At 38.1% G+C, this 27851-nt stretch overlaps 2 protein-coding genes across 8 annotated transcripts in view; one reads left to right on the top strand and one right to left on the bottom strand.

The window, feature by feature from the left end:
* Window positions 1-1001: 1001 nt before the first annotated feature.
* Window positions 1002-8306, top strand: pimreg (PICALM interacting mitotic regulator). Of its 3 annotated transcripts, none has more exons than XM_084387505.1 (6): window positions 1002-1147; window positions 1765-2081; window positions 3015-3322; window positions 4667-4762; window positions 5433-5464; window positions 7301-8306. In XM_084387505.1, exons 2-5 carry the CDS (start codon window positions 1791-1793, stop codon window positions 5455-5457), a joined length of 720 nt encoding a protein of 239 aa, XP_084243631.1. In that variant the 5' UTR covers window positions 1002-1147; window positions 1765-1790; the 3' UTR covers window positions 5458-5464; window positions 7301-8306. The 3 variants fall into 3 exon arrangements, with proteins under 3 accessions (XP_084243631.1, XP_084243630.1, XP_084243629.1); XM_084387504.1 differs by having other exon boundaries at window positions 1016-1147; window positions 5427-5464; window positions 7301-8292; XM_084387503.1 differs by lacking the exon at window positions 5433-5464 and having other exon boundaries at window positions 1023-1147; window positions 7301-8292.
* The window catches only part of plrdgb (PITP-less RdgB-like protein), a 95926-nt gene continuing 76372 nt past the window's right edge, over window positions 8298-27851 (bottom strand). For 2 of the 5 annotated variants that reach the window (XM_084387481.1, XM_084387482.1), the window contains exons 13-20: window positions 23515-23631; window positions 18359-18475; window positions 17557-17705; window positions 17284-17433; window positions 15286-15469; window positions 14602-14730; window positions 14113-14485; window positions 8298-10388 (exon numbers count right to left, since the gene is read on the bottom strand). In XM_084387481.1, coding sequence (XP_084243607.1) covers window positions 14132-14485; window positions 14602-14730; window positions 15286-15469; window positions 17284-17433; window positions 17557-17705; window positions 18359-18475; window positions 23515-23631 — 1200 coding nt within the window. In that variant the 3' untranslated portion in view covers window positions 8298-10388; window positions 14113-14131. Of the gene's footprint in view, window positions 10389-14080; window positions 14486-14601; window positions 14731-15285; window positions 15470-17283; window positions 17434-17556; window positions 17706-18358; window positions 18476-23514; window positions 23632-27851 lie in introns of all 5 variants that reach the window. The other 3 variants (XR_014625188.1, XR_014625187.1, XM_084387483.1) reach the window with 3 other exon arrangements.

The following is a 27851-nucleotide window of genomic DNA, read 5'->3' as shown; positions in this document are numbered from 1 at the left end:
TTTTTTACATCCCTCCCAAATCGAAATTGAACATCTCCACATGGAATTTCATCTCAGGCATTCAAACCACAGAGACATTGAGCATTGAGGAGATCAGACTGGAATTCAAGTAGCCATTACTGTACTGGCAAATGGGATGGAACCAGGATGGAATCTCTTAAATATAAATTACTAATTCAAAAAGATCTTCTTAGTTTCCTGCTTAGCCTGTTTGTTTTGTTGTTGTTAAATTATAAGGTGAAAATATATCTGTCAAACAACTCTTTATACTTGTGAATTTTTTAGATGATTTCCGTGTGCGTTTCTCCCCAGATTCTAATGTTGTTGAGCAAGTACTTTGTCTCTGAGCCAGCAAAGACGCAGCCACTCCTAGAACATTGATGGCTGTGTTTGTTGGAGATACAATAAAATAAAGTCATTAAAGTTAATTGCAAGATATTTTACTGTACATTCTCAAGGACGAGATTTTACTTGTGTAAATACTGTAAAAATCATAAACCTTTAACCAAATCAAATCATATAGGTTATAGGCGCATATAATATATATACACGCCTATAACCTATTTGATTTGATTTGGTTAAAGGTTAAATATATTTTCCACTTTATAGTAAGATTCGGATACTTTCACTGTTTTCTTCGCTGTCATATCAAATTCTGAGACAAATACAAATGTAATTATATTTCAGATTTGTTGGACATTTAGTAACTTAGATTTTGTTTTAGTTGATTATAAGCACAAGCTTTATATTAAACAATACTAACTTGATCACAGCTGTTGAATATTTTGGGATATTTATGCATTTGAGACATTTCATAAGACGTTTTGCTATCACTCGAGGTGGTTTATTAATGATGAGCTTCTTTGGTATTTATGTATTTAACAGTTTAAAAGTGGTCTCTTTGTCTCTATGAATATAGACAGTTGATCATAGCAATACAAGCGCTCCAAAACAAAGAACCGCGGGTTACGTCACATTTAGATTGCGACGCAATAGCATTTTGGCCAATCAGAGTGGAGGAACGGGACATAGTGGGCGGAGTCTGACTTCCAGAGGGAGCGGTTCGCCAAATTCAAACAGCCAGCCACTCGAAACAAAGTAAAGGATAGTTTGACTTCAAAAGACTCTGAGATTTAGGAAAAGAACGGTAAGTTTTAATTTTAACGTCATAGTCAATGCAAAATCTTTTAGACGTATTTGTTGTGTAAAGCATTTATTGTTTTTGTTCGATGTTGCGTTGGGTCGCTAACTTTTTAAATGATCAATGCTTTGTGCTCTTCTACTCTGCGGTAACGTTGCTAACGTTACTTACATCTTGGTGAATAATCTTCAGTTTCATTTTATTATCACTCACCGCGATTTACTATTTTCTTTTACAAAAATCAAGCTTGTGATCAGTTTATTTATCATTTGAACCGAGGCAGCTCTTCACAGAGTTCCTCCCACAATCATGGAAAACCTGGAAAAGTAATGGTGAATAAAATCTTTAAAAGTCACAGACATTTCTTATGTGAATATTATGTGTTCTACACTGTGGACTTATAATTATGCTAATTTTAACAGAAAAGGGAAAATGTCATAGTAACAACCTGTTTTAGAGTGACATTTTTTAACAGAATGCATTGTTGCTGTAAAATACTGCAAAATGGTTCATCATTGTTTACGTATAAAGTCAATGTAGGCTACTATTCAACAAGACAACGCATATAGGTCTACACTTTTACCGTAAAGTATATTTTTAAGTCATATTTTTTTTGCAAATAGGCATTTTTACATCTCCCTGAGAACTCATGATGACGTCCACTATTGTGAGCGGGGTCTGGAGGTCGCATGCTGTCCTCGATGAGTCAGAGCCCGACAGCTCGCCCGAAGCGCCGCAGCAGTTTAAGAAGATGCGCTCCACCAGCTCGCTGAACTCACTGAGAATGTCTCTGCGCAAGCGGCTGCCCCTGAAACCAGTGCAGTCCAACGTCAACATCTCGGAGAACCCCACCTGGGAGTCACTACAGATGAACCAAAAGACCAGTGTTGTCCGCAAAATGACCCGCAGTGCAAAAAACTCCATTGGAAACGTCTGTCAGGTGTGCTTCATTTTTCTGTGAATGCACATTCATTCAATCACTTGTTATAGACCTTATTCACAGCAGAGCCATCTTTAAACAAGAATGAAAGCGAGGCTGTGAGGGATATACATAGGCTGCATCTGAAATCGCATACTTCCCTACTATATAGTAGGTGAAAAACAGTATGTGACAAAGTAACTATGTACGAATTCACAGTACTCTTAAAACAGTAGGCAAAAAGTACCCATGACTTACTACTTCTGGTGAGATTCTGAAGTGTGCATATTATGGACACTTTACTATCCCATGAGGCCACGGGAGAGGATTTGTGAATTTTTTATTTAATTTTTTAGTTCAATTGCAGACAAGTACAGTGCAAAAATTACAAGACAAATACAAGGTATTGTGATACAGTTCAGAGTATGTAAAACAAAGAATAACGTGAAGTGGCGTAACTGATGCTGATAGGTCACATGATAATGACAACATGGCGAATGTAGTACGTCCAGATTTCATTCCTACACACATTCAATACTATATAGAGCGTACTTTTTAAGCGGGCTTGAAGTAATTGTTTTAAATTCAAAATAAGTACCAACTCAAGAGAGTAGCTTATGCGATTTCGGACGCAGCCATATATCTCTTCAGTGGGTTGTACTGTTATTTAATGTGTTTCTGGATTGTTCTGCTGATGAAACACTGCAAAAATATCTTTCCAAGAAATTTCTGTAGACAAAAAACTCCAGACAACATGAGCTGTGGAAAATTCTAAGTGATATAGGAGCTTGTTACAGTGCATGCCATTGAAAACACGGTAAGTCTATCCCTCACAGCCTCGCTTTCATACCTGTCATGGCGCTGCTCTGAATAAGGTCTATAGTTATTCATGTAAAACAAATGTTTATTTAGGCTACCTTCCCAAAAACCCCTATATTTTCATCTTCTAATCAGAAGTTTCAAAGGAGCAGACAGCCACGTCAGGAGTGTCTGGTCATGACGCCTGGTAGAACATCAGGCGGAGAGGAGTGTGATTGCACTGGGATATCACAAACCCCAAAACGATCTGCCGCCCGTACTACCATCACCCCCAGGCGAACTCCAAGGTCAACCAGCAAGCGGACTCCTCGAGGGGCCTGTACCCCAGACGCCAGTGCCTGTGCTGTTAGGACGGTGAAGACCAGGGGCACCAGGAGGCAGCTGGTGCGAATGGCTGCACTCAGAAGCCCTTTTGCATCACCAAACACAATGAACAGCAGGAGGTGAGGCTGCACACCTGCATTCACACATTGCATTTTTGCTGATTTTAAATTGTGTCCCCATGAAATCATTTGACGACAGCATTTTTCTTCATTGGGAAGTTGCGTGGGCAATATTTAAAGAATCAACCTTTTTTTGTGTGTAAATAGGCCATTATGTCACTGATGTGAACTGTGAGTTGGTATTTGCAGGTGGTATATTAGGGGGAAGGACATTGTCATTCTAAATAGCATTTGATTGGGAAGGAATGTGTGTAGTGCAGGATGAGTCATCAGGAATTTATTTGTATTTTTTTGAAGAGAGTGACTGTGTTTAGATGTCACACTATACAATGTATACTGTGCACAGTATTACAATTGTCTGCATGCATGGAATACCCTGATGACTAACTATATTTGTCAAAATATGTTGTGTAACAATTGAGCACACTGTGTAAAATACCCACAATTCTCTTTTTTTAATATTCATTCTAATTAGATTAGATGGTCAAATATTTAGACATTTTATGCTAAATTGAACAAAAATGTAAAATAACAGTAACTATTTCAAAGATGTTGGACGCTGGATTCAGTGTTATTTTAAGTATCATTGAGATACTATTGTTGTAAATATTTAAAAAATAGTTTTTACTTTAATTTTAGTTTGAGTAATTTTGTTGTGTTTTGTCATTTTTCTTCTTTTTTTAAATGTGTCTTATTCCAGTTTTAGTTATACTAAGTGAAAATGAGAAATGTTGCCTTGGGGAACTAGCTGCTTTTTTATTTCAGTTAATGTTTATTTTATTTCAAGAAACACATTTTTTTTAATGGTTTTAGTAAACTAAAATCACCCTGAACTGGATATTTGCCATCATCTAACGCTCACTAAAAGGTTTAAAACTAATAATTTAATAACACTGTTAAATGTAATCTTTGGCAAATTTCAAAATGAATATCCATTTTCATATTGTACATTATAATGTTTTGATGCCTGAATCTTGTAGCATTCAATGTGATTGATTTTAGTTTTCAGTATTTTATCTTTTAGTAGTTTAATTCAACATAATAGTATTGTTATGTTATAAGTTATAAGTCCATAACATAAAAATAATATTATTAATATTGGTGCCTGACCCTCCCTAAACTGTGCAGTATCCAATAAGTAGTATGCTTGTATTCCATTCCAAACACAGCCCATGCCTGTAGATTTTAAAATAACACATCTGACAGCTAATTTAGTCAGCGCTTGGGAGAACATTAGCATATGGATGACCCTGACGCTACAAAACATTAGGGATGACAAGAACAGTTCTGCAGATTGAACGTAACGCATGATATCACAAAATGGTTCTCTCCATCCCATGACAGGCAGTTTGATGAGGATCTGGATTGTGTGTCCAAAGGCCTTGGAAGGCTAAACCGTCTCTCTCAAGCCTTTGATGATGCGATTTGGAAAGATGATAGGTGAGTATAAAAAAAATCCCAATAAAATGTTGTTTTAATCTTCACCTTTTATCAGTTTTATTTCTGCCAGTTCTTGGGATTGGGTGTGCTCACTCAAGCACAATGTGGTCCCAGTTCCCGCTCATGACATCTGGCCATTTCCTGTTTGTAGTTTGGGAGGGCGCCCCAACGTTTCACTAGACAGCAGCTGCTCTGTACCGAAACCTCCTTAAAAAGCCTTTATATTGAGGCGCTTAAAAGTTACTGCACTTAGTGGGGTTTGCTTTTTGGAATTGTTGTCTATTGCTGGAACAACTGTGATTTAACTGTTTTAATCTAAGGGTTATTTTTTAAGACATTGGGGTTGTTCATGTTTTTATCATGCAGTGCTAGTCTTAATATCTTCCAGCCCTTCCTCCTCCTCCGAGGGACCCCGTTCCCTCCCCTTTTTGAATTCCACACATAACTTTCCTCCCGCCAAGATTTTCAAATGGCTCAAAAGTCTCATTCCTTGGTTGGGCGGTCAGTCACTCTTAATCAATCCAGCTAAAGGGGTGACGATGGGATTTTAGGGCTGATTTAAATCTGCTATATTGCAGTCAACAAATTCAAGGCTTTCAGGCATGATCACTTGTAATATCTTTCTGAATTAAGTCCATTTATTATTTCTCTTCTATTCTGCAAGCGACAGGTTCAGGGAGTGTCTTTTGGATTAAAGCGAAGGTAAATGTTTTAAGTATCTTTCTGAAGTTCTGCTTGTGCAAAAATGTAATGTTTATTCCATTATGTGAGCATGTTTGTCCAATCTAAGGAGTCAACTTTAGCTCACTGGGTCTGATTCGTGCAGTCAGCGCCACACTAAAGCCTATTTGTATTGCATGATTAGTTATTAACCTACACCAAACATGATTTAAGGAGCTTTACTTTCTAATATCAAGCACTAAAAGGCATTTTATTACACACTTTACATTGGCTGCTGTTTAATTTGCCCATTTCCTTCCAATCCTTTTTACCATCATTTTACTTCTATATTGTGATTCGTCATGCCAATTCAAACAGATTCTTCAGCTCACTACATTTTGAAAGCAAAAAAAAATGTATCTTAGAAGATGATTAATGTTCCAATTCACAAGTCTGTTGCTCCTTTTTTCCTGTGTAACACTAAACGAGTTATTGTTAAAATGAACAACTTTTACACTGAAAAACTGCATTTTCAGTTTCATTTAAAAATAATTAGTGCTGTCAACTCAATTAATCTGGATTAATCGCACCTAACATAACATTTTGTAAATATATAATATGTGTGTGTGTGTATTTACAAACTTTTATGTTAAATGTGATTTATCATGATTAATCAGTTTGACAGCACTAAAAATCATATATAACATTGGGATTTGAACACTAAACTCTAACTAACATAACTTTCACTCATGTAAATAACTGTTAAATGTGTTTTCTTTAGTCATGGTGTATTGCTAGATCATATCCCCCTTCCTCAATGCCTAGTCAAAAACCTATCTTGTCCTGGCTAATCAAAAGTGCATTTTGTAACCAGTTAGCACTAAGCTTGTAAGCTAAAGCCCAAAGTATACTTTGTTTTTTATGCATAATTTAAGGTGCACTTACAGAACACATGTACATTTTGTCATCAGCATAGTACAGCACAAAATAACAAGTAGTTAAAGGGTTTGAGACGGGTGATTCCCGGAGGTTTGAGATTTAGCGCCTCCACGTTAAACTTTCTCGCTAGTTATGACAACTAAACTATGCCACTCCCACACCATACACACGTCAAAGTTGCAGGAGCAAATTTTCTCTGTTTACAGATATGACGAGACGGGCGAGTGACGTTTACGCAATTTCCCATGAAAACAATCCCGCTAGGTCTAAAATCTAAACGCTTATAGTAGGCTTACCATAGTGAATCAAGGTAGGACAAAAACACGTTTTTGAAAAAGGATTGGGGATGTATTGACTCGTTTGTTAATTTTGAACAAAAAAGTTGCATATTGTACCTTTAACTTTGTAGACCTGAAAAATTTCTAAACTTTCTAGTGTTCATGTGTCAATTCGCGCACTATTATTTGAAGTAAACTTTGAAAGCCTCTGCATTCGGCTGCAAACGTTCGCATAAAACCTTGACTTCGGTCTTAAAGTCGGCATAAAGTGGAAGTTTTGTGACGTATATCCAAATGAGACAGCTTCTGGAATAAGAAAAATATAGGGCAGGACTTGATTTCATCCTTCGGGAATGAGTTGGATCGTAGGAATTTGGCTAGTTGCCAGTTAAATGGAGGCTGATCTGAATGCCAGTTTGCTGTCAGTTGTGGAGGATATTAAGCCCCATCCTCCACCGAGACACACGTCATGAAGAGAACAGACGCTGTTGCATTTTAAGAAAATAGTGTGCACAGATAAATCATTTATTATAAGCACTGCAACATTGTGTAAAAAAAAAAGAAGAAAAAAAGAAGAGAGAACTGCCTAATTTGATATCATGATCTCCAAAAGCACCTTACTTCATCCCACACTTAACTTTAACCAATAATATGATTGCAGGGTCCAGGCATTGGAGCACTACAAAGGGGTCATGAGCAAGAGCTACAGCACGACCAAGAGCAACATTTCCAGAGGACTGAACAGGGCTTCCATCCGAAAACAGACACAGCGCGTACAGCAGTCCGTAAGCAGCTGGACTGATGTGGCCATGGCGAACATCCGCAAAGTCACTTAAGAGGCAACTGTTTTCCTTATGCTATCAAACATGTATGTTGTCTTGTGTTTCTCAGTATATGCCAGAAGAGGCCTTGTCCAGTATTTTGAAGGGACACTTTTCTTATCTGTCTGTATCTTTTAATGGGCAACTGAATATACTGTATCACTATATGAAAACATTTCCATTTATAGCTGCTGATTTTCAGATTTTTTTTGTGCATGATTTCAATGAATGCACATTCATGGCTCAGTGTGCTAGACATATTGAAGCATTTATTTAAAACCTTCTGCTGTGAAAAGCCACCAAAAGATGTGAATACGAAATGTAAGCATATTAAAAATGAATGTGTGGAAAGGTCAAAGAATTAGGAAAAATGCTACATGTTATTCATCAAAAACTACCGAACACTAAACTGACATGTTTAGATAGTGTCTTAACTGTGGGAAATGTTACTAACGTTACTGTTTACTAACTGTTTTAACCTATTTAGTTGAAGTTTATTAACAGCGTTTTACTGCTTTGGTACTTTACTGAGTGTACTGCAAGGCATTAGTATTTGTGTAGCAGGAGGAAAAAAATGCAAAGTATGCTATAATTTCACTATTTCACCAAGCAATTATACTGCTATTGTTAATATTATGTAAGACATCATAATCACAGATTGTACTCACAATATAGTGATCCATATGTAAACATTACCAAAGAACAATAAGAGAGTGAGTTTGTTTCAAAGCTGAAATGTTTACAATTATATCACTTTGCATTATGATTTTTTAAAAGAAAAGGACAAAAACAGCAGAATTGTTTGCTTTTTTTATATTTAATAAATAAATAAAATCCATAAATAACAAATTTGAATGGTTTCTTTCTTTTCATCTCATTATGTAAGTTTTTTTCTTCACATCTCTTAGCATGTAAAGGACTAGAAGCTGCAAAGTACACGGTTCAGAGCAGTTCAGTCCTATTACTTGGATTTCCTTTTTCTTGTGCTTTCTTAACTGACGTTAAAATGCACTGAAAAATAACAGCGATCTAATGTGCTTTTAAAAATGCAGGGTGTCTCAGCAAGGAATCATCATTTTTAAAAGGTTGCTTTATTGGTCTATTTTAAGGATGGTAAATGTTTAAAACTCCAGAGGGAGCAGCTGTAAAACCACCTGCAAGATTTCAGCTCATTATAACCATTTTATCAGGAAGATTTTTCAGTCATGGCATGCAAAGAATGGGTTCTGCTATCTCACTGTGTTGAGGGGAAGATGCTTTCTAGAACAGTATGGACTTTTTCATGCTCAAACAGCAACAATACACACAGATTTTAAAATGTAAAAAAGCATAATATGACCCCTTTCACAAATGAAACTTTATTTTAGAGTGATGGCCGAATTGGTGAATGTGATTTCACCAAGTACAACATGATACTGGATGAACATTCCAATCAACCAATCAGATTTGAGGGACAAGTTTACATTTTATGTCAAGTTTAGGCTTGCAACCAGGGTTAGGTGCTTTTACATCAATGCTATTCACCTATCATTTCCCAAGAAAAATGCGATAACTTTGTTAGATAATGCAATATTCAATATGCGATACGTTAATGCTTTAAGTGTGTGAAATCAATTTAAATTATATGTAAAAACTGAAACTGATTTAACCAATATATATATATTGGTTTACTGTATTAGGCTGCTGTCACTTTAAGACTTAATGCACTGATCCCATTGCCGCACATCCGATTTCTTTCCCAGTGGTTTACGTTCACTTAAGACTGTGTTTGCATGAATATTCGCCATATTGTCATATGTGTGTATGACCATTCAAGTGCAATAAGCCACGGAAGAGAACTGAATTTGGGATTGCAAACAAAATATGTTGCTCCAGGAACTTACTTGGCAAAATCAAGATAACCTACCAGAATTACAGTTCTAAAAAACTGAGAAGAGTGCAATTAAATTAATCGGAAATAATTTGTCAACATTTCAACAGATAGTTTTATAACTTCCAATAACACTGTTTATGAAATGCATTTATACAAATATATACAGTTTTGTGCAGTACAGCCAAATTCACATGACAGATTCTCTCTGAAAAAGTCAGACGTCAAACCACAGCAGGACATTTAAAAACTGTCAGCACATAATCTACTAGCACATACTTCATCCTAGATGAACACTAGAACTATAGTCTTTACATAATGCATGAGTATGAAGCAACATTTTGACAAAAAGAATCTGGGTTGAGCAAATCATGCAGACAGGAGTCCGAAAAAAAACTATTAATGAAACATGGCAGTTGGAATGCTCCTGGAGATGTCCGTTTTTCTTCTAAGCTCCTTTTCCTTTACGGCTGATTAAAACACAAGCAAACAGGGTCTTCTGAGAAATGCTTGCCAGGTGATCTGGGGGACGTGTGGGTCACAAAAGAGTCATAAAGAACACAATGCCTCAGGTTGCAGGACTGCTATAAATAGATGCGGCTCAGGGGCTCAGGTGCTCATGTCCATGGTTACCTTCACAAAGACCACAGGAGTCTGCAGGAAGATATTCACCACACATTAAACGAGTCTCCTGGCAAAGCACAAAACTCAATAAAAGATGACCTTGACACTACTTTCTATAGCTACTCTCTGTCATACTTCTGTCTCATTTATGACACCTCCATCTTCCTCTTTCCTTCAGCCTGCTGTAAGAGTCACATGGGGTTAAAGCGTTCAGTGTCCAATCTTCACATCTGTTCTGGGCTCTTTCTAACAGCAAACGTTTTAAATGTTCCTCGTCTCTCTCCGGTGGGATTGTTTGTTTTGGAGATAATTTGCAAATCCTTGCAGCTGTTCACTGTTCTTGTCTACCAAGGAGCCCATCTATCGAGTTGAGCGGTTCTTCTGGTTTGAGATGAGATCTTGACGTGTTTGATGATTAAATTTGTCTGTATGTACTGAGGATGGAGAAAGAAACATGAGATTAGTAAATGTGCTTGTTCAAGGTGGTCTTCCAGCCTCACCAGCTGAAGTCAATAATCCTGTTAACCGCGGTAGAATCACTGTATAACATACTAGCAGTTTGGTGCATTAATATACAATTCAAAATCAGATGCTTTTGAATGGCTTTTAATGTAGCTCATCCAATAAGATTGTATTTTTATAATTTTGTATGTCTTTCAGCTTGACTCCATGAGCTCCATATGGGAACTTTAAAATATAATTCGAATTCAGTATAAAAATTAGAAGCATTTCAGTCTCGTGAGTCAATTTTTTCTTCTTCTGAATAACCAGTTACGGAATCTGCAAATGCTATCTATAAAGAGACTAAATCTTGCATCCTCAGAGACAGAGGCATTGTGGAAAAGTTCAATATAAAATAACAGCATAGAATAATAAAAATAAAATAATAATAGGTTCAAAATGACTAAATATGATATTCAAAATAAATATAATTGGAAAATAATAATTATTTTAGGGGTCCATAGCATTAAAAAGTTTGAAAACCCCTGTTATAATGTATTTCTACCAACAAGTGTAAATAATTCAACAAGTAATTTATAATAAAAAACAGAAACTAAATAAGATTTATGTATTTGAATTGCATATAAAATTCCCATCCATTTGCCTTCAACAATTTTAATATAACTAATAAACTTAATGTGATGCATATTTGTTGGTCATACATAAATAAAATGGGTAAGAAAAAGGTAAGGTAATTAGGCATTATTAACTATTTGCATTTGATATTTTTTTTTTTTTTTTTATCATTTAAAAAATATATTCATTTTCAAAACATATCTTAGCAATCCTATTTGGAGCAGTAATAGATTAATATTGGCACATAACTTGAACAGTTTTGTATTGTAAATTGTCTATTAATGGCCCAGAGTCAAAGATCATTTGCTTTCTTTACCCTTGTGTTTTTCAGGGCCATTCAGAAAAGATTCGCACATCTATAAACGCCTCTGGTTTAGAGCAGTTCTACCACAATTACTTGCTCCAATAGACCGTGAAAGAGAAGCACAACTCAAACATCAGCCAAAGGGAGACTCGTCTCACAATGTCCATCACTCTTTCTAGAAGCCAATTAAGCCCCTCCCTAAAAGTTCAAGACAGATTCGCCAAGCTGGCGACAAGACAGCCGTTCCCTGGGCCGCTGGGCTGTCGTTTACAGACACATGATGACAGAGTGCAGAGACCTGCGCAATCCAGAGCAACTCGTGTGCGTCACAGCAACCCAGATGGGAGCCAGTGGTCTTCTGTGAGCCAATGGGCTGCTCTGGCTCTTAAGCGATCCAATACAAATGTTTGCAAATGACATTCTGCTCCCATAACTGCACAACATGAGTGTGTGTCAGTGCACACACTACATCAAATATCAGCGAATCTCTGCAGGTTTGTGAAATGAACGGAGCTCTGTATCGGGGCGCTTTCAAATCAATCACAAAACATGTGTCTCCATGACAACAGCTGAGAAACATCTCCAATGAATATGTCAGCATGCCTTCTCTGCTAAACCATATTGGGCATTAGCAATGAGTTGCGCACAGCTAATGTCAGAGCAGAAATAATGATGGGTATAATCTTCTGAAATGTACTGAGGTAGCTATTAGGCAACAACAGGTCATATAAATGTACTAAAGACGTGAAATACAAGTAGGGTACAATGGAGCTAAAGGCAAACCTTAAGAAATGTGCTTTTCTTTATACTCTCATAGTGTATGATTGAAGAAAAACAAATGTTTGTATTGAACATTGATGGAGCAACAGATTTTGTGTGGGAAAAAATCATAAAAGTAGTTTATATTTAAAAAATCGTATAAATGTACGAGGTGGAAAGGTGGGCCTTTTACCCCACACTCACTAAAAGGGTCACCAGCATGGCCGTCCTTCCATAGTTTTGGATTTATTTTAATCTAACACTTATTCCTTTGGCATCAAATTTAAGAATAACATATTTTGACAGTTTTTGCGGAATGGTTTACCGATATCCACATTTCCTCTTCCTCTGTAAAGACATGTTTAAAACCTGACTTAAGACATATTTGTTTGATGAGGCCTTTGCTACTTTGTAAGGTCCATTAGGTTTAGATTATATGCATTTATATTCTTATTTTTTTTATCCCTTTCTTTCTCTGTATTTTATTTTACTTGTTGTAAAAATTACTTGACTTACATAGCACTTTGGTACATTCAGTTTTTTAAGGTGCTTTATAAATACATTTTGATTTGATTCTTTATTTACTAATTGTAAGTGCATTAACACTTTAATAAAAAAGTTACTATTTATTTTTGCATCACATGAAAAGTATACATTTTCCCAAGAAATTAACTAGTAACTTTTGTTTGTAAGTGTATGTCTTGAAGTAGTTAACTGGTAACAAGTTAATTTGTAACTAGTTAACAGTCAAAGTACTAGTAACTACTAGTTCACAATATAGTTAATATAGTTAATATAGTTAAGTTTAGTTAACTAGAAAGAGAAGTAAACTAGTACTAGTATTGCAATACATTAATAGTACTAGTATTAATTGCAATACAAGTTAACTAGTATTTTGCTTTAATTTAGAACATTAATATCACTTAAAGGGATACTCCACTTTTTTTTTTTGGAAATAGGCTCATTTTACAACTCCCACAGAGTTAAACAGTTGAGTTTTACCGGTTTCGAATCCATTCAGCCGAACTCCGGGTCTGGCGGTACCACTTTTAGCATAGCTTAGCATAGATCATTGAATCGGACAAGACCATTAGCATCTCTCTCAAAAAAACGACCAAAGAGTTTCGATATTTTTCCTGTTTAAAACTTGACTCTTCTGTAGTTACATCGTGTACTAAGACCGACGGAAAATGAAAAGTTGCGATTTTCTAGGCTGATATGGCTAGGAACTATACTCTCATTCCTGCGTAATAATCAAGAAACTTTGCTGCCATACCATGGCATACCAGGCGTAATGATATGACGCAGCGCCTGATAATAGTCCCCAGCACGGTAGCCTATTTTCAGGCGCTGCGTCATATCATTACACCTGCTTTCTGATTTTGTAATGTAATCTGACAAATTAATACAAATTATAGTATCAATTAATACTAAATGAATAATTTAGTTAAACATTAGTAAACTAGTTAGACCAGTAACTAGATAACTGACAAGTTACTCTTATTAATTTTGTCACATGCAAGAATAATCCTGTGCTATTTTGACAAGAATATAAAATATTCCTAAGAAGTTAACTAGTAACATAGTTACTAATTACTACTAGTGTGTGCATGTGCTAAAATTGACATTGTTTAATATTCCAAACTATTTATCTACCAAATTAGTCACTAGTTAACTAGTAACTACTACTTCACAACTTGATGAAAATGTTGTTAACTAGTAAGGTATGTTAACTACTACTAGTAGTAGTAGTACTACTTAATTAGTACATGACCAACACTTAACTAGCATTATGCTTAACTAGTACTTGTTGTTGCCTTATGGCTAATGTAATCAATATGTCATACATATCATCCAGATTTTGTAATGTAATGTAATATGATAACAAGTTCTTGATTTTTGTAATCATGTAATCCAAATTACATGTAGTCCATTACTGCTCATCACTGATAGTTATGAAGTATAATGTTTTTAATGAGCGCTTACTGTATTAGATGGGATGCAGTTTCACAACATACCCTTTTCCAACAACTTCCTTTATAGTACAATATCCTGTATTCTCCCCTCTTCTTCTTCCTCCTCTTCCTCTTGATCATCAGTCTGGATGCGAATCTCTGGTCCGTCTTTATGAGATTCAGGCTGGCTCTGAGCACGCTCAGGTTTGGGGGTTGAGACAGATGATGAGGGTGGAGACGGCTGCTGAACAGACATGGCTCGTCGCAGCAGCGGAGTGCGCTTGCAGGACAGGAAGTCCGGGGATGGAGACAGGAAGTCCGTTTTGGAAGAAAGGCCAAAAGATCCCTGCCGAAGCACCATGCGGTTCTTTTTTGAGCGTGACCCGTGCTCAAACTCAAGAGTGGAGAGGTGAGCTGCGTAGCCTTCACTCAAAAACTATGACACATGAGAAAGAGACAAAGGGAGGGAAAATTGTCCTTGAAGGGATTCAGTACTGTTAAGACTAAGAGGAAAATATCTTAACCTGGTAAACTAAAACGACTGAGCTTTACCTGGCACTGGTGCTGATGTTTCTTGGATGGCCTGCCCACAATGTATATCTGATTAGGTGCAAGTCCCAATGTGCTGTATACGGACATGTCCTTCATAGAGCCATATGCCGCACTGATATTAATGTGACACTATGTGGAAACACAAATATATTTTTATAAAAATATTTAAGTTTTTATTGCCCAGTTACTTCCTTTTCTGCACGCTTCCAAGTGTAATTTAATTACGGTGCAATCTGAAAGTTGATAACTGAGACATGATAAAATATTAGGAGTTTTAAAGAGAGATGAATTAACAAAAGGTTTATGAGATTACAGGTAATCGATTACAGCCAATCGATCTCTACATTTATACTTCCCTTTATAACCACGCATGCACTAACTCTGTGCGCTATGCAAATTCATGTTCTCCCTCTCCCTCTCTCTACCAGCAGCAGCAGCAGCATGTTTCCATTAATTGTATGTTCTGAGCATTTAGCAGAATGATCAGCAGCAGCAACCATAGCTCCTGAGAGTTGTCATGACTGAAATGTTATAAAATGAGGCTAATCATTACTCACCAATTTGATACTTTCTAAACATCTATAAAGTTGAAAAACAAACATTCAAAACCTACAAAATCATCTTCTAATGTAACATATTGTAATGTATAATGTAAACGTTCAGCTGGTATGTGCAAAGACAGACCTCTTTCACCAGACTCTTTAGAAAAATGGTTTTCTGACGCAAGGGGTCATGGACGAGTCCTTCTGAGAAGAAGACCATGCCCTGGGGGAAGTTGTGCTGAGAGAGCCAGGACACCACCCTCTGCTTCTGCATGTCAGGACGGCCAGTAATGTAGATGATCAGATACCCAAGATCCTGCCAATGTCTAGAAATTAATCAAAACACAGACATCAAACAGCTGAACTTGACAAATGGAGTCAACACTACAATTTGTGTACAAATTAGGTATGTTTACATGCACTAATGTCCATCAGTCCAAATAAATTCAATTAAATTTCAGATTCTGAAAGTTCTGTTTATATGAACCCTAATGTCACATTGGTTTTGGGGTTTGGTTCATATTTATGTTTAATGTCTTTTATTTTGAAGTTTAGTCATAAAAGTCACTGTTTGTCATGTGATTCCTTGCCCTTGTGTGAACATGTCATGTGCTTCCCTAGTCTCATGTGTAATGTTCTGATTGGTTGTTCAGGTCATGTGTTTCTCTGTTCTGTTTTGTGATTGTTTTTTTGTCTTGATTGTTACTTATTGCTCATTAGTCTTTGTGTATACATAGCACTCTTGTTTCATTGTTCCTTTGTCTAGCTTTGTTCATGTAACTACTTTTTAGTGAATCCATGTCTAGTCCAGGTTTATGTTCAAGTTATGTTTGTTATGGTCATAGTCAAGTTCAAGTCAAGTCTATGGTACTTTTGTATTTGGATCACATTTTGGTTTAAATAAACTGCCTCAGGAGACTATTCGTAACACCTAAGTTTTGAAATCCGATTCACATATTTGTTTACATGTGCATTACATGTATTCCGAACCAAACTTAAGTGCATACACAAAGTTCAGAACCAAAAGAAAAGTCACCAGGTTAATGTCACTGGACTTACTGTGAACATAATTGTCGTTTTTACCTTGATGACATATTTAAATAGAAAACTGAAAGCTATTTTAGCTAATATTTATTAAATATTCAGCATCTTCCAATATTCAGATGTAAATAAACATACGCACATTTGTAAAACATATGTAAACATATGCATTTTCACATTCAAGATTACTAGCGGATTATTTGTTTGCATGCAATGAGATTATTTACTTGTCTTCCCATTATGCTTTTTCTAATTTAAATGAATTTTATTAATCCAAGAGGTGAAACGGATGCGAAACGTGTGCATAGCACAAACAATACTCGACAATGAAAGAAAGGAAATGAGGAACTTAAATACACAATGATGATTAACTCAAAAACTAACAGGTGTGATTGTGAATGAGTGTCCATGACAACAGATAGTGGCGGGAAAAAGAGAACAAGGGAACAAAGGAAAACAGGTGACTAAACATACTGACAGAAAACGATAACAAACTTAGGCAACATGTGACAGGGACAGGGCAAAATAGCAATTTTATAGATGAAGACGTTCAAACATACATAGATGTGTTTAAAACAGAAACGATCACACTTTATATATATATGTACTTATAACACAATAAGTGCATTGTATCAAATTATGAATTTAAATGTTCATACACAGTAGTTAAAGACACTTAATATAAAGTGGGACCTAAAATCATGGAATTTGTGCCTCTAATAGTTTAAGCACTGGGACACGATACAAGTTTACTGTATTACATTTATTAACAGCAATATAAAGGTGTGGTTACATTAGCGAAATGTTGTGTGGGGAAAAAAGGGTCCATTGTCTATTATCAATAGCAATGTATGAAGCAAAACTCACAGTCAGCTTTCTGGCGGTCAACACAGTGAATTTGTGTGACTAACTTTTGAAACCCATTCCGAAATCTGTGTGCGGAAACCTCTCGCACTCATGCAGAATTTCCTATCCTGTGGATTCTTATAGTTACTACATTTCGCATACAAAAAAAGTAACCAAACAGCGGTAAATGTGGCAGCACATTAAGGCTTTATGTATCTAAGATCTAAGTATTTGTCATTAGTTACAAGTTTACCTGACCACATCCACAGCTCCGGGGCGGACTTTGGGATCACTACCCATTAGGGAAACACTGGCAGCAAAGGAGCCATCAATACTAAACACCACACACTCCATTCCCCGTAGCAACACTGTGAGGAATGCCTCAGCGCTTGTCTGATCACCTCTGTAAAGAAAAATAAAGAAACGCAACCAGCTCAGGTAGTGAATTCCTCCATTCTCCATTCCATGGTCTATAGATAGATATTAAGAGGATTCACAGTTTTGTGATGAGAATGTGAGTACTTACTTGACCACCATTTTGATGGGGTAAACACCCACCCCCAGTTTTTTATCATCAGGGATGGTGTAGGACACACGTCCGTTGCTGCTGGTCACCACAGTGTCAAACAGCACCCAACGGCCGGGGGCAGGCTGGGTCTTCAAAAACACATCCACCTGAGAATCAGACAGGAACTCATAAACATACATGCAAGATCATAATTTTAAGTTTCAATAAACTGTTTTGTATGAAATGCTTTTTTGTGCCAGCTATCCATTAGAATGGGAATCTAAAGCCACTTTTCCACTATTGGGCCGAACGGTTCTAAGAACGATTCCAGTTGTATTTCCACTTGAGCGTGGTACGGCATGACACGATTACAAACCATTCTTGGCCCGGAATTCTCAGCATGGTTGATAGAATGCATGTAGTGACGTTGCCACTCAGGATTGGTCGCTTGTCTGTTGGCTGGCTACCATTTTCTCGGTAGCTGGCTAAGTACGCTATTTGAGTGACATAAACAAATGAATAATAAAATGAAAAGAAATATCTGATCATCCTCCATAACGCGGTCGCGATTTACATCTAATATTGTCTGCAACTCTTGCGTAAACAAGGCAATGACTGACGTGTTTGTATTATATTCCAAAGAGCGGCCATTATCAGCCCCACAGTGGCCACTTGGCCTGACTGGCATGAAATGGAACGATTAAGCAAAGAGAACGGTTTGGCCCGATGTCAGAAAAGCGGCTTAACAGATAGTTTTCTCCAGACCTCTTTGGTTTTGTAGCATTGGTCATGATGCTTGTTGTTACGACATCAACAATACCTTCTCTCCCGTTAGGGTCACCATGTCAAGAGGGCCATACATAAATCGCCCCACCAGCGTCTGCGGACCATCTTCTGTCACAATGACATCATGAACTCTGTGATTTGCCGTTACATTCTGTTAATGAATAATAATATGATTGAGCCTTAAAAACAAAGGTATGTTCATAAACTCACTATTAAAATATGTTGCATTCCCAGTTTACAAGATAGATCAAATGTTTTCTGTCTTCTTTATGAAAGGACGTTGAATGTTAATTACATCAGAAAAGTTTTAATGATTCTCCAGGACAATGCATTTGCACTTGCATGCATTTGCAACTACATATATTGTGAGACTTAGTAAATCGCAACTACCTTGTACTTCACAGTCTTTCTAATTCTTTAGGGAATGTGGAAATACCTAACAAGAGCTCTCAAAGGAATTCATGTTTACAGCATAAGATTACAGCATTAGAAAGAGTTCTCAACACCCAATGTAGGTAAACATGGAAAAGGACCCACAAGCTACACTGGCAGAATAAATATTGCAATACATGAGCATCAACATGATAAAACTTTAATTACCATTACTTATATAAAACAGTTTAAAATGAGTTCTTACAGTTTGACTGACACCAACAAGAATTTGATCGGTTAGTATCATCTCAGGTTACGACTCTAAGCATGGTTCCCTGAGAAGGGGAACAAGACACTGCGTAATGGAGTTAACGCTATGGGAACACTCCTCATCGCTGGAATCTGAAGAATGTGTTACACTCCAATCTCGATTAGCTACCACAGTCAGGTGATGACAGAGTATATAAAGGCGCCTAGAAAGAACGTCACCAGCTTTATTTGTCTGAAGGAAAACGTACAGGCATGTCGAAAGTATGGCAACACTACGCATTGTCTCGTCCCCCTTCTCAGGGAACTATGGTTACAGTCGTAACCTGAGATGTTTCCTTTTGAAGTGGAACTCTACACTGCATCATGGAATTTACACTATGGGAACGAAATACTAGGGTTGGGTATCGTGTTTTTTTTTTTTTCGATACCGGTGCCAAATCAAAACTTTTAAAATGGTACCGGTGCCTAAATGGTGATACAAAAAAAAAAAAAAAAAGAGCCTCAAAACTATGGTGAATAAGATTAAAGAGCGTTTTTTTATTGAAAAAAATAAAATAAAAAAATCTTAAAATTGAATATATTGAAATTTTAAATATATAAATATTAGTCTAAATACAAAACACAACAAATTTACATAACAAATTGACAGTAAAACCTAACCCAAATACAATAAATTAACACTAAATAACACTAATAAAAGCAAAGTAGTCTGTATTTTTGGTATGCTACAAACCAGCTTTAAATTTCAGCAATTCTTTTCTCATTTTTTGCCTTCTCTGGCGAAATATGACACCTCTCCTGACTTATTGCTTGTCCTGCTCAAGGTTAGCGTTATTTTAGAATGCATCACCTTAAATGCTGTGACACGAAACCTATTGTGGAAGAAGAACACCGTCATGTTTACAACTGTGACAATGAGCATTCATCAGGATCAACTGAATGCTGGATTTTCAAAAGTACGTGAGGTTCGGGGCTCTATTGTTGCAGTAAATTTGCACAACGCTCTTGAATGAATAATTTATTAGATTAATGCCGGTCTGTTATTGTATGGACATCGACTTACATTTTCACGCCACAGTGCCAGCCAACGCGCAAACGCAGATTTGAATTTAGAAGTTGATGATCACGCGATCTTAACATTAAGCACACCAGTGTGAACGATCGTAAGTGTCAAAGGGTTAACTAGCAATCACATGCGGTGATGATGTTTCTAACGTCCATTTCGGAGAACCAGAAGGTAGATATTTCAACCGACAGCTGAGGCATTTAAGTGGCACCGAAATGAGGCACCGAAATCTGCATTTTGGTTCGGTCTGGTTACATACCGGTTTCTTAGGTACCAGTTTCATATCAGTGCCCGGTTTCGGTACCCAACCCTACGAAATACCCAGTACGCCACACTGCCCAAATGCCTGCTCACAGTGCTTTGAAATCACCAGCGAAATAAGCTGTAACCAAAGATTGCCATAGAGCGCATCTAGTGACCCAGAACTACCAGTCTGAGGGACTGTCTGCAGCTCAATACCACCCATATTATTTATTTGACCCAGGGGTAGAACTGACTAGGTAGATCACAGCCTCACTGCATCTACCAACCAAAGAGGAGGGTCATTTTAGTTCCAGAGGGACAACCTCCAACAAGGGAGCAAATGATTAAGCATCCTGTCCTGACAACCAGGAGAGAACACCATTCTCTCAACTGCCTGCTGTACCTAAGAAACATAGTGCATAGGGATGGAGTGCCACATCCAGCTCCACCCCCTTGCTCTCTATCACCAATCATCACAGGTGGCGTGACTGGCCAACCTCTTCTGAGGACAGAAAAACATTGCCTCCGAAATTCTAGGGAAGCGCTCTACCTGATAACAGTCCTCCTAGAGAACTAGTTGTCATTCGTCATTCGACTATTACCTTCCGTACCGGAGGGGCCACTGAGAGAGTGGAGTGCCATTGCACTCTTATACCATTCTCTACCAAGTAGCTCTTGACGGCTGATGGTTACCCATTCCTACAGTTCAAGTGAATGACAGAGAGCGGGCCGCTAGCTGCGACAGAGTCCAGTTTTTTATGTCCGCACTTATCACCTCCAGGTATGGACGGGAGAGGCAACAACTGAAGGAGTGACATACAGAGGCAGAAAAGTTCATTCTCCTTCTTGTACTGCCCATCCATACATGGCAACAGACTGATCCAGCCTCCAATCTAGGAGGGGGCTAGATAGCTGCCCCTTCCCAAAGGGAAGTGCCAACCTGTTACTCCAAAATTAATGTCAATCGACAAGAAGTAAATTTATGCTACAGGAGATGAAGTAGAACGCTAAAGAGGTATTGCCCAATCTTCCTGTACTGTCTAGCCCATTGAAATGTGATCACAGAAGGAGCACATCGCTAACACCTCTGCACTCCATGTGTCAGAGGGGGAGGGGTGACCAATGATGATGTGGGACGCAGGTTGCGTTATTTGCCCATCATACACATTTATCAAAACCTAACTGTTATAAAGGGAGCATATTGCTACCATATTAAAACTGCCGACACTGAAATAACAGACAGAGAGAGGCTTGGGATGCGAGCAGTGTAATTGCCCATCTAATTGCCTCTGCACCCAGTTCACTGAAGAGCGCCAGATGGAGAGTGGAAGATTACAGGGTTAAATACCCAATCTCTTCCTATAGATCCTCTACTTATGTGCCACCAGGGAGGCGCATCAATACCACTTCATACTCTTAGAACTAGCAAGACGACAAATGATAAAGTGATGTGCGGTTTGCCACATACCGTCATGGGCAGCAAGTAGAAGAATGGGATGCAGCCGTGTTAGAGCTCAGTTCTACACCTGCAACACCCAATGCACCAGAGCGCATGTCCATATCATCTCCATAGCGTAAGCTTTCTGGAGACAATAAGGGAGCAGACAGCAGAGCAGACAAGTCCCTAAAGGCCAAGTCAGGTCCCAAGTCTTTGAGGTCCAAGTCCAAGTCAAGTCAAAAAGTCTTTGAGGTCCAAGTTACTACTTGTTTCTACTTCAAAAATATCTAATAATGCGCACAAAGTATTACTTAAAGTCAGCTTGGTAGGCTTGCAACATCACCATGGTGTGCAAAGCCCCACCAGCCTGGCCCAACACCACATACACCTTGCCAACGAACCTGGTATTGCTTCAATGACAAGGCTGGAGCCTTCCATGAGGATCCCGCACCGGGGACGAGATAGCTCGCAAATGACTCCTCAATCTGGGGCATCCCCGCATATCCATGTGCATCGATCCCCTTAATATTGGCACAACTGTTCATTACAGGGGCATGAACAGGCTTAAAATGCCTTCTCCCACGACCTTGCCACCTTAGAGTGGAGATCGGGGAGGAAAGGAAGGCTCACTGGAGCAGGATGCTTATGACCTGCAAGGAATCGCTCATCCTGCTTGGGGCAGATTCCTCTCTCTCCACTGACCAATCTAATTTTAACTTTGCCGTGGTGCAGATAATAATGTAGATTAGCTCCAGTATGTGGGGGTGAGGGAGGAGACAGACTCACTCAAGACCTCACCCACTTCAACACCCATCACATCTAGTTCCTCAGAACTAGATCGGGTCAATAACATGCTATCCACCAGAACAGAAAAAGCTGCCGAGCGGGCTTCCGGATCTGACCTGAGAGCTCAAGAGCTAGCTGGTGATGCCTGAAATAGGGTTAAACCCATCTCAAGTTCATCCACTAGCTCCATCTGCAACCCCCACGATTGCAGTCGCCTCATCATTTCCATAGCGTTAACTCCATGACGCAGAGTAGAGTTCCACTTCGAAAGGGAACTTTCTTGTTTTTTTTGTGTCACAGTCACAATATATAACACATATCACTAACATTTAAAAGTTTGGGTTCTGTAAGATTCGAACACTTAATTTCTTTTTATTCAGCAAGGATGCATTCAATTGACCAAAAGTACAGTAAATACATTTATGATGTTACAAAAGATTTTTATTTCAAATAAAAGCTTTTATTTTTAACTTTCTATTCATCAAAGACACCTTTAAAAATGTATCACAGTTTCCGCAACAATATTAAGCAGAACATATTTAATTATAAGAAATGTTTATTTGTTTCTGAAGGACCATGTGACACATAGTCCTTCTATGAGAGTAATGTCTGCTTAGAATTCAGCTTTGACATCAGAGAAAGATTTACATTTTACAACATATTCAAATAGAAAAGTTATTTTAAATTGCAATAATATTTCACAATATTATTGTTTTTTCTTTATTTTTGCTCAAATAAATATATGCAGCCTGGGAGAGCACAAGACGCTTGTTTCAAAAGCTTTAAAAAAATGTTACGGACCCTATACTGTTAAATGGTAGTGTATAGCACTACAGTATTTTGAATCAAATGTTCTGCAGGGGCCCTATTTGTTCAAAAATGCAGACTAGACATGAAACATTATTATTATTATTTTACATTTCCAGGTAAATGTTATGTATTATAAAATCAATCACACTGCACAACATTGTTTCATCAAGAATAGTAATTGCAGGTAATTTCATGTGATATTAACCCGTAATTTGACATGTGTCCGCCTGCGAAGCCACTTCTCACGGGGGCTGGATGGAGAAATTGGAATAGCGTCTGAACAATTGGACTCCCCAGCCTTCAGACAGTCACACCGCATTACCTGACAAGGAAAGTGGCAGAAAAACTGTGCTGTAAATTTCCAATCCTATGAAAGCAAAGGCTTTGTCTGAATGAATCTCAAATGTAGGGAGGGTCCGAAAGTGTGACAAATACTGAAAACACTTCCATTTTGCATTTGAAAATAGCATTTGAAATTGAATATTTTCTTTAAAAACAGTACATTTTTCAAATAAAATATTTATTTTAAAAATATTTAAAATATTTAAAATATTTGATTTAGTATGCTTACAAGAAGACTTTTTTGCACTTAATGTTAGTGCTTTCTTTGTTTTCTTCTCTATCTGTCTCTGCTCCTTTCTACTTCATAATTCTCAGTAATGTGTTGTTAAAACTGTTCCCATGAGTCTGTGTCCTCTCTGGCATGACATTAGACAACATTTGCTGTAGACATTAAACTTAAAGAGCTGCAGTTCTTTTCATCTTTTGATCGGATCAATGCACTTCTACATGTTTCCAAATATATTCACTGGATGACGCATTTCAGCATTATTACATAGTCTGTGCTGTTTGGACTTCTCCACCCCCACCCCCCCCTTGTTTAAAAGAAAGCTCATTGTTTGACACAGCGTCTCTGTAGAGCTCTTGAACAGATTGAGGAGTGAGTCACAAGTTCACGTGAGTCTTAAACAAGGAGGTCTATAACAGCTGGAGAAAAAGCAAATGTGATTTGAATTCAGCCATATTTGCTCTTGGGTGTTCAGGTCAGCTAACAGGTTTATTTTTTTATTTTTTTCAATGAACAAAACCACAAATGCCATGTGGCTAATTCCTGGCAGCAAGTAAAATGCAATATATAATATAATATAATATAATATAATTATAATGTAGGTAACATTTTAGCAATCAAGTCGTGTGTTATGGTTTCTGTCATCTGTTTGGAATCAGAACTAGCATTCTAGCATTCACTTTTTTGATCTAAACAAGTTTGCAAATGGTCTAAAATTGTTAGTGGTTCAGTGATTCATTTAGACAGTTCACACTTGCACTGAATCGTTTGCAGCAGTCTCTCACACCAAAATAGTAATGAGATACTTTATAAGACATAACACACAAAGAGAGCTGCATGAGGTGGATATTCACTGTACCAACAATACATTTTAGGAAACAAAATTGCCAAATGTCTTCTATAATTGTCAGTCATGAAGGAGATCATTATTGTGCATGCAGTTTGTAAACGGTTCTGTACTGCAGGTAAAAACTATTTATATAAAAAATAGTATTAAATGAGAAGACTTTTTTGTTGAGGGGCCAGTGCCCCATTATTGATGGCAAGGCAAGAAACACCCCTGATATAATATATTTGTGATTTATATGTTGTTTGCAAAAATAATATAGAATATAAAAAGGTGCTGTTTGCCCACAAATTGTTTAGCTACAGCAAACTGTAGGAGCTATAAAAAATCCTATTCTACTGTGTAATGTTAGTCTGACACTGTGCTGTATTTATTTACTGAACCTGTTTAAATCTGAGGAAGCCCCTGAGCCTTCAACACATAAAGAGGAACATATATCTTTTATGCCAAAGTTTTCCAGTTCACAAGGGTGTAGTGATTGATTTGTTTACAGGTAGCTACTAACAATATAAGTCTTGAACAAACTGTCTATAGCTGACCTTAAAGAAACAGGAACAACAGCCCTAATTCTTTCAATTTTGATTCCATCTGTATTATTGTCTGATCAGATGGAAAACATAGCTGAAATTGAGGTTTTTAAGCTTTTTAAGCAAAATGGTGCAAATATCTGGGGAAATATTGGGACAACACAGCATTTATCTTGCCATCCATCAGAACTCCAGCGTGTATGTGCTGGATGAAAGACCTTAAAGTCAGCATGAAATGAAAATTCACCATATCTATTTTCTAAAAGCATGTTTTTTGTGAATGATTCATCTGTGAATGACAGACTTCTCTCTGGGGATGTTTGCAGGACTTCTCTAATCATTTTGTCCAATTAAACACAATTAACTGCAAGCTCACATTCAGATCTGTCTCCATCCAATCAACAATTAATGGATTAAACCAAGACCTCAACCTACCTTTTTTTTTTTTTTTTTTTTTTACTTGGTTCTATGTCACAATATGGAAGAAAAGATCTGTCGCTACATCCGTTACATTGATTTCAAAATTTATCTTGAAAGAATAGTCCAACCAAAACTGAAAATCCTATTATCACTTACTCACCCTCACCCTGGTGTGACATGAGGGTTTATGACTTTATTTATATGACTTGTATTCAGTGGAACACAAAAGAAGATATTTTGAAAAACTTTGTGAAACAAACAACATTGGAGCCCATTGACTTTCATTGTACGGACAAAACATTTCTAGAAATATCTTGTTTAAAGTGTAAAGTGTATGTTCAGTTCCCTTTCAAGGGAACGAGGTGCTACGTCGATTGATGCTAAGGGAATGCTTCGCGTGATGACGTCTTGAAGCACATGTAAAATCAGTCCAATGGTGTGACAGAACGTCAGAGGCGGGTGACGTCATGAACCAGGAAACTATAAAGCCTGCCCAAAACAGAGCTATGTAAGAAACAGCAAGCTTCTGTGTCTTCAGTAGCGCTCATTGTGAAACTGTCCTTGTCTATTTGGTGTTGTTTTGTCTTTATATCCGATATATATATATATAAAGTCAGGGTGAGAAAGCAGCAGTTCAGGTTGTGTGTGCACCCCTACCCATGTTATTTAATGGGTGGGGACACAGACATTCTTTGTGTAGCTTGTTTAGGTGAGAAGCATGCACAGTCAGTGCTCGAGGGTGCTGGCTGTGAGCACTGTGATGTGCTTCCAATGCGGACACTTCGATCCCGCCTGCCGTTCTTTAGCGAGGATGCTCAGGCTTGCGTTCCCCAGGTCTCTGGCAAACACAAACATGGGGTTCGCAAATGGATCTATCAGCGGGGTTAGAGACGGGCCCAGCCTTATCTCTGCCTTCACCTGATAGATCCAGTGCCTTCTCTCAGGGTTTGGAAGCACAAGCTGTAGTTCCTTCCGCCCCGAGGCACAGACACTGCAACTATCTAGTTCTGAGGAACTGGACGTTGTCAGTGTCGATGCAAGAGATTCTGAGGATTCGCCACCTCAGTCTCATGCATTTGAAGAGCTGGTTGAAGTTGTGACAAGAGCGGTTGAAAGACTGAGTATTGACTGGCCAGCAGATAAACAGGACGTTCGTTTCAAAAGTAAACTGGACGAACGCTTCCTACCATCATGGTCCCTACCGTTTTCCCCAATCTCCACACAGGGGTCGCTGCTACAGACCTACCAAGCTGAATTGTTCGGAGACATGGATGAGGGCAGGGGAATTGGCCCTGACGTAGTTTGCGAACTACGTAGAGCCACAGATTTATCTCTCAGGGCCACCAAGGAGACGGCTAAATCCATCGGCCGCTCTATGGTCTCCGGCATAGAGACTATCAGCGACATAGAGACCATCATCCAGCATCAGCAGTCTCCGGCGAGCACATATCTCAAGGACCAACCGGAAAACGTAGTGGCCTTAGGATGCCTGCCCCCTCCGACGAGGGCTCCAGAGCAGTTAGTTCGGTCGTTCCCTGCTGGTTTACCTTTACAGGGCGTGGAAGCACGTAATGGTAATGGAACAAGAAGTTGAAACCCTGTTAGAGAAAGGGGCCAAAGAATATGTACCTCCCTCCAAAAGGGAAACCGGGTTCTACAGCCAGTATTTCATAGTTCCAAAGAAGGATGGCGGGGTTGCGTCCCATTTTGGATCATCGAGTGCTAAACGAGTCAGTCATGCAACTAAAGTTCAAAATGTTAACACTGAGACAAATCGTGCCATAGATCAGATCCGAGGACTGGTTTGTCACGATAGATCTCAAGCGTCTAACGTGATACCTTTTGGATTGTTGTAGCCACTGGAGGAGGTTCCGTCTAAGTTCCTGACCCTAAAAGCTTTGTTCCTCCTAGCTATTAGGAGACACCCTCACGCTTGGAATTTGCACCTGGCATGGTTAAAGCGTTCCTTCATCCTAGACCACGTTATGTTCCAAAGGACCCCACTACTGTGGCCAGATCTATCATACTAAAGGCCTTTTGTCCTCTTCCCTTCCAGAACTCGGACCAGGAAAAGAATAATCTGCTATGCCCAGTAAGGGCACTAGATGCCCATGTCCACAGAGCTACCCTGTGGCGTAATTATCTGAACAGTTGTTCGTATGTTTTGGGCCCCCTAACAA

The sequence above is a fragment of the Rutilus rutilus genome, assembly GCF_951802725.1.
Source record: "Rutilus rutilus genome assembly, chromosome: 18".
NCBI lineage: Eukaryota > Metazoa > Chordata > Actinopteri > Cypriniformes > Leuciscidae > Rutilus > Rutilus rutilus.
This window is presented reverse-complemented; position numbering and strand designations above follow the sequence as displayed.

Coding starts and splice junctions, on each gene's coding strand:
- pimreg (XM_084387503.1), top strand. CDS start 1,791: ATGATGACGTCCACTATTGTGAGCGGGGTCTGGAGGTCGCATGCTGTC. Junction 2,082..3,014: donor CCATTGGAAACGTCTGTCAG/GTGTGCTTCATT, acceptor TCTTCTAATCAG/AAGTTTCAAAGGAGCAGACA. Junction 3,323..4,666: donor AACACAATGAACAGCAGGAG/GTGAGGCTGCAC, acceptor ATCCCATGACAG/GCAGTTTGATGAGGATCTGG.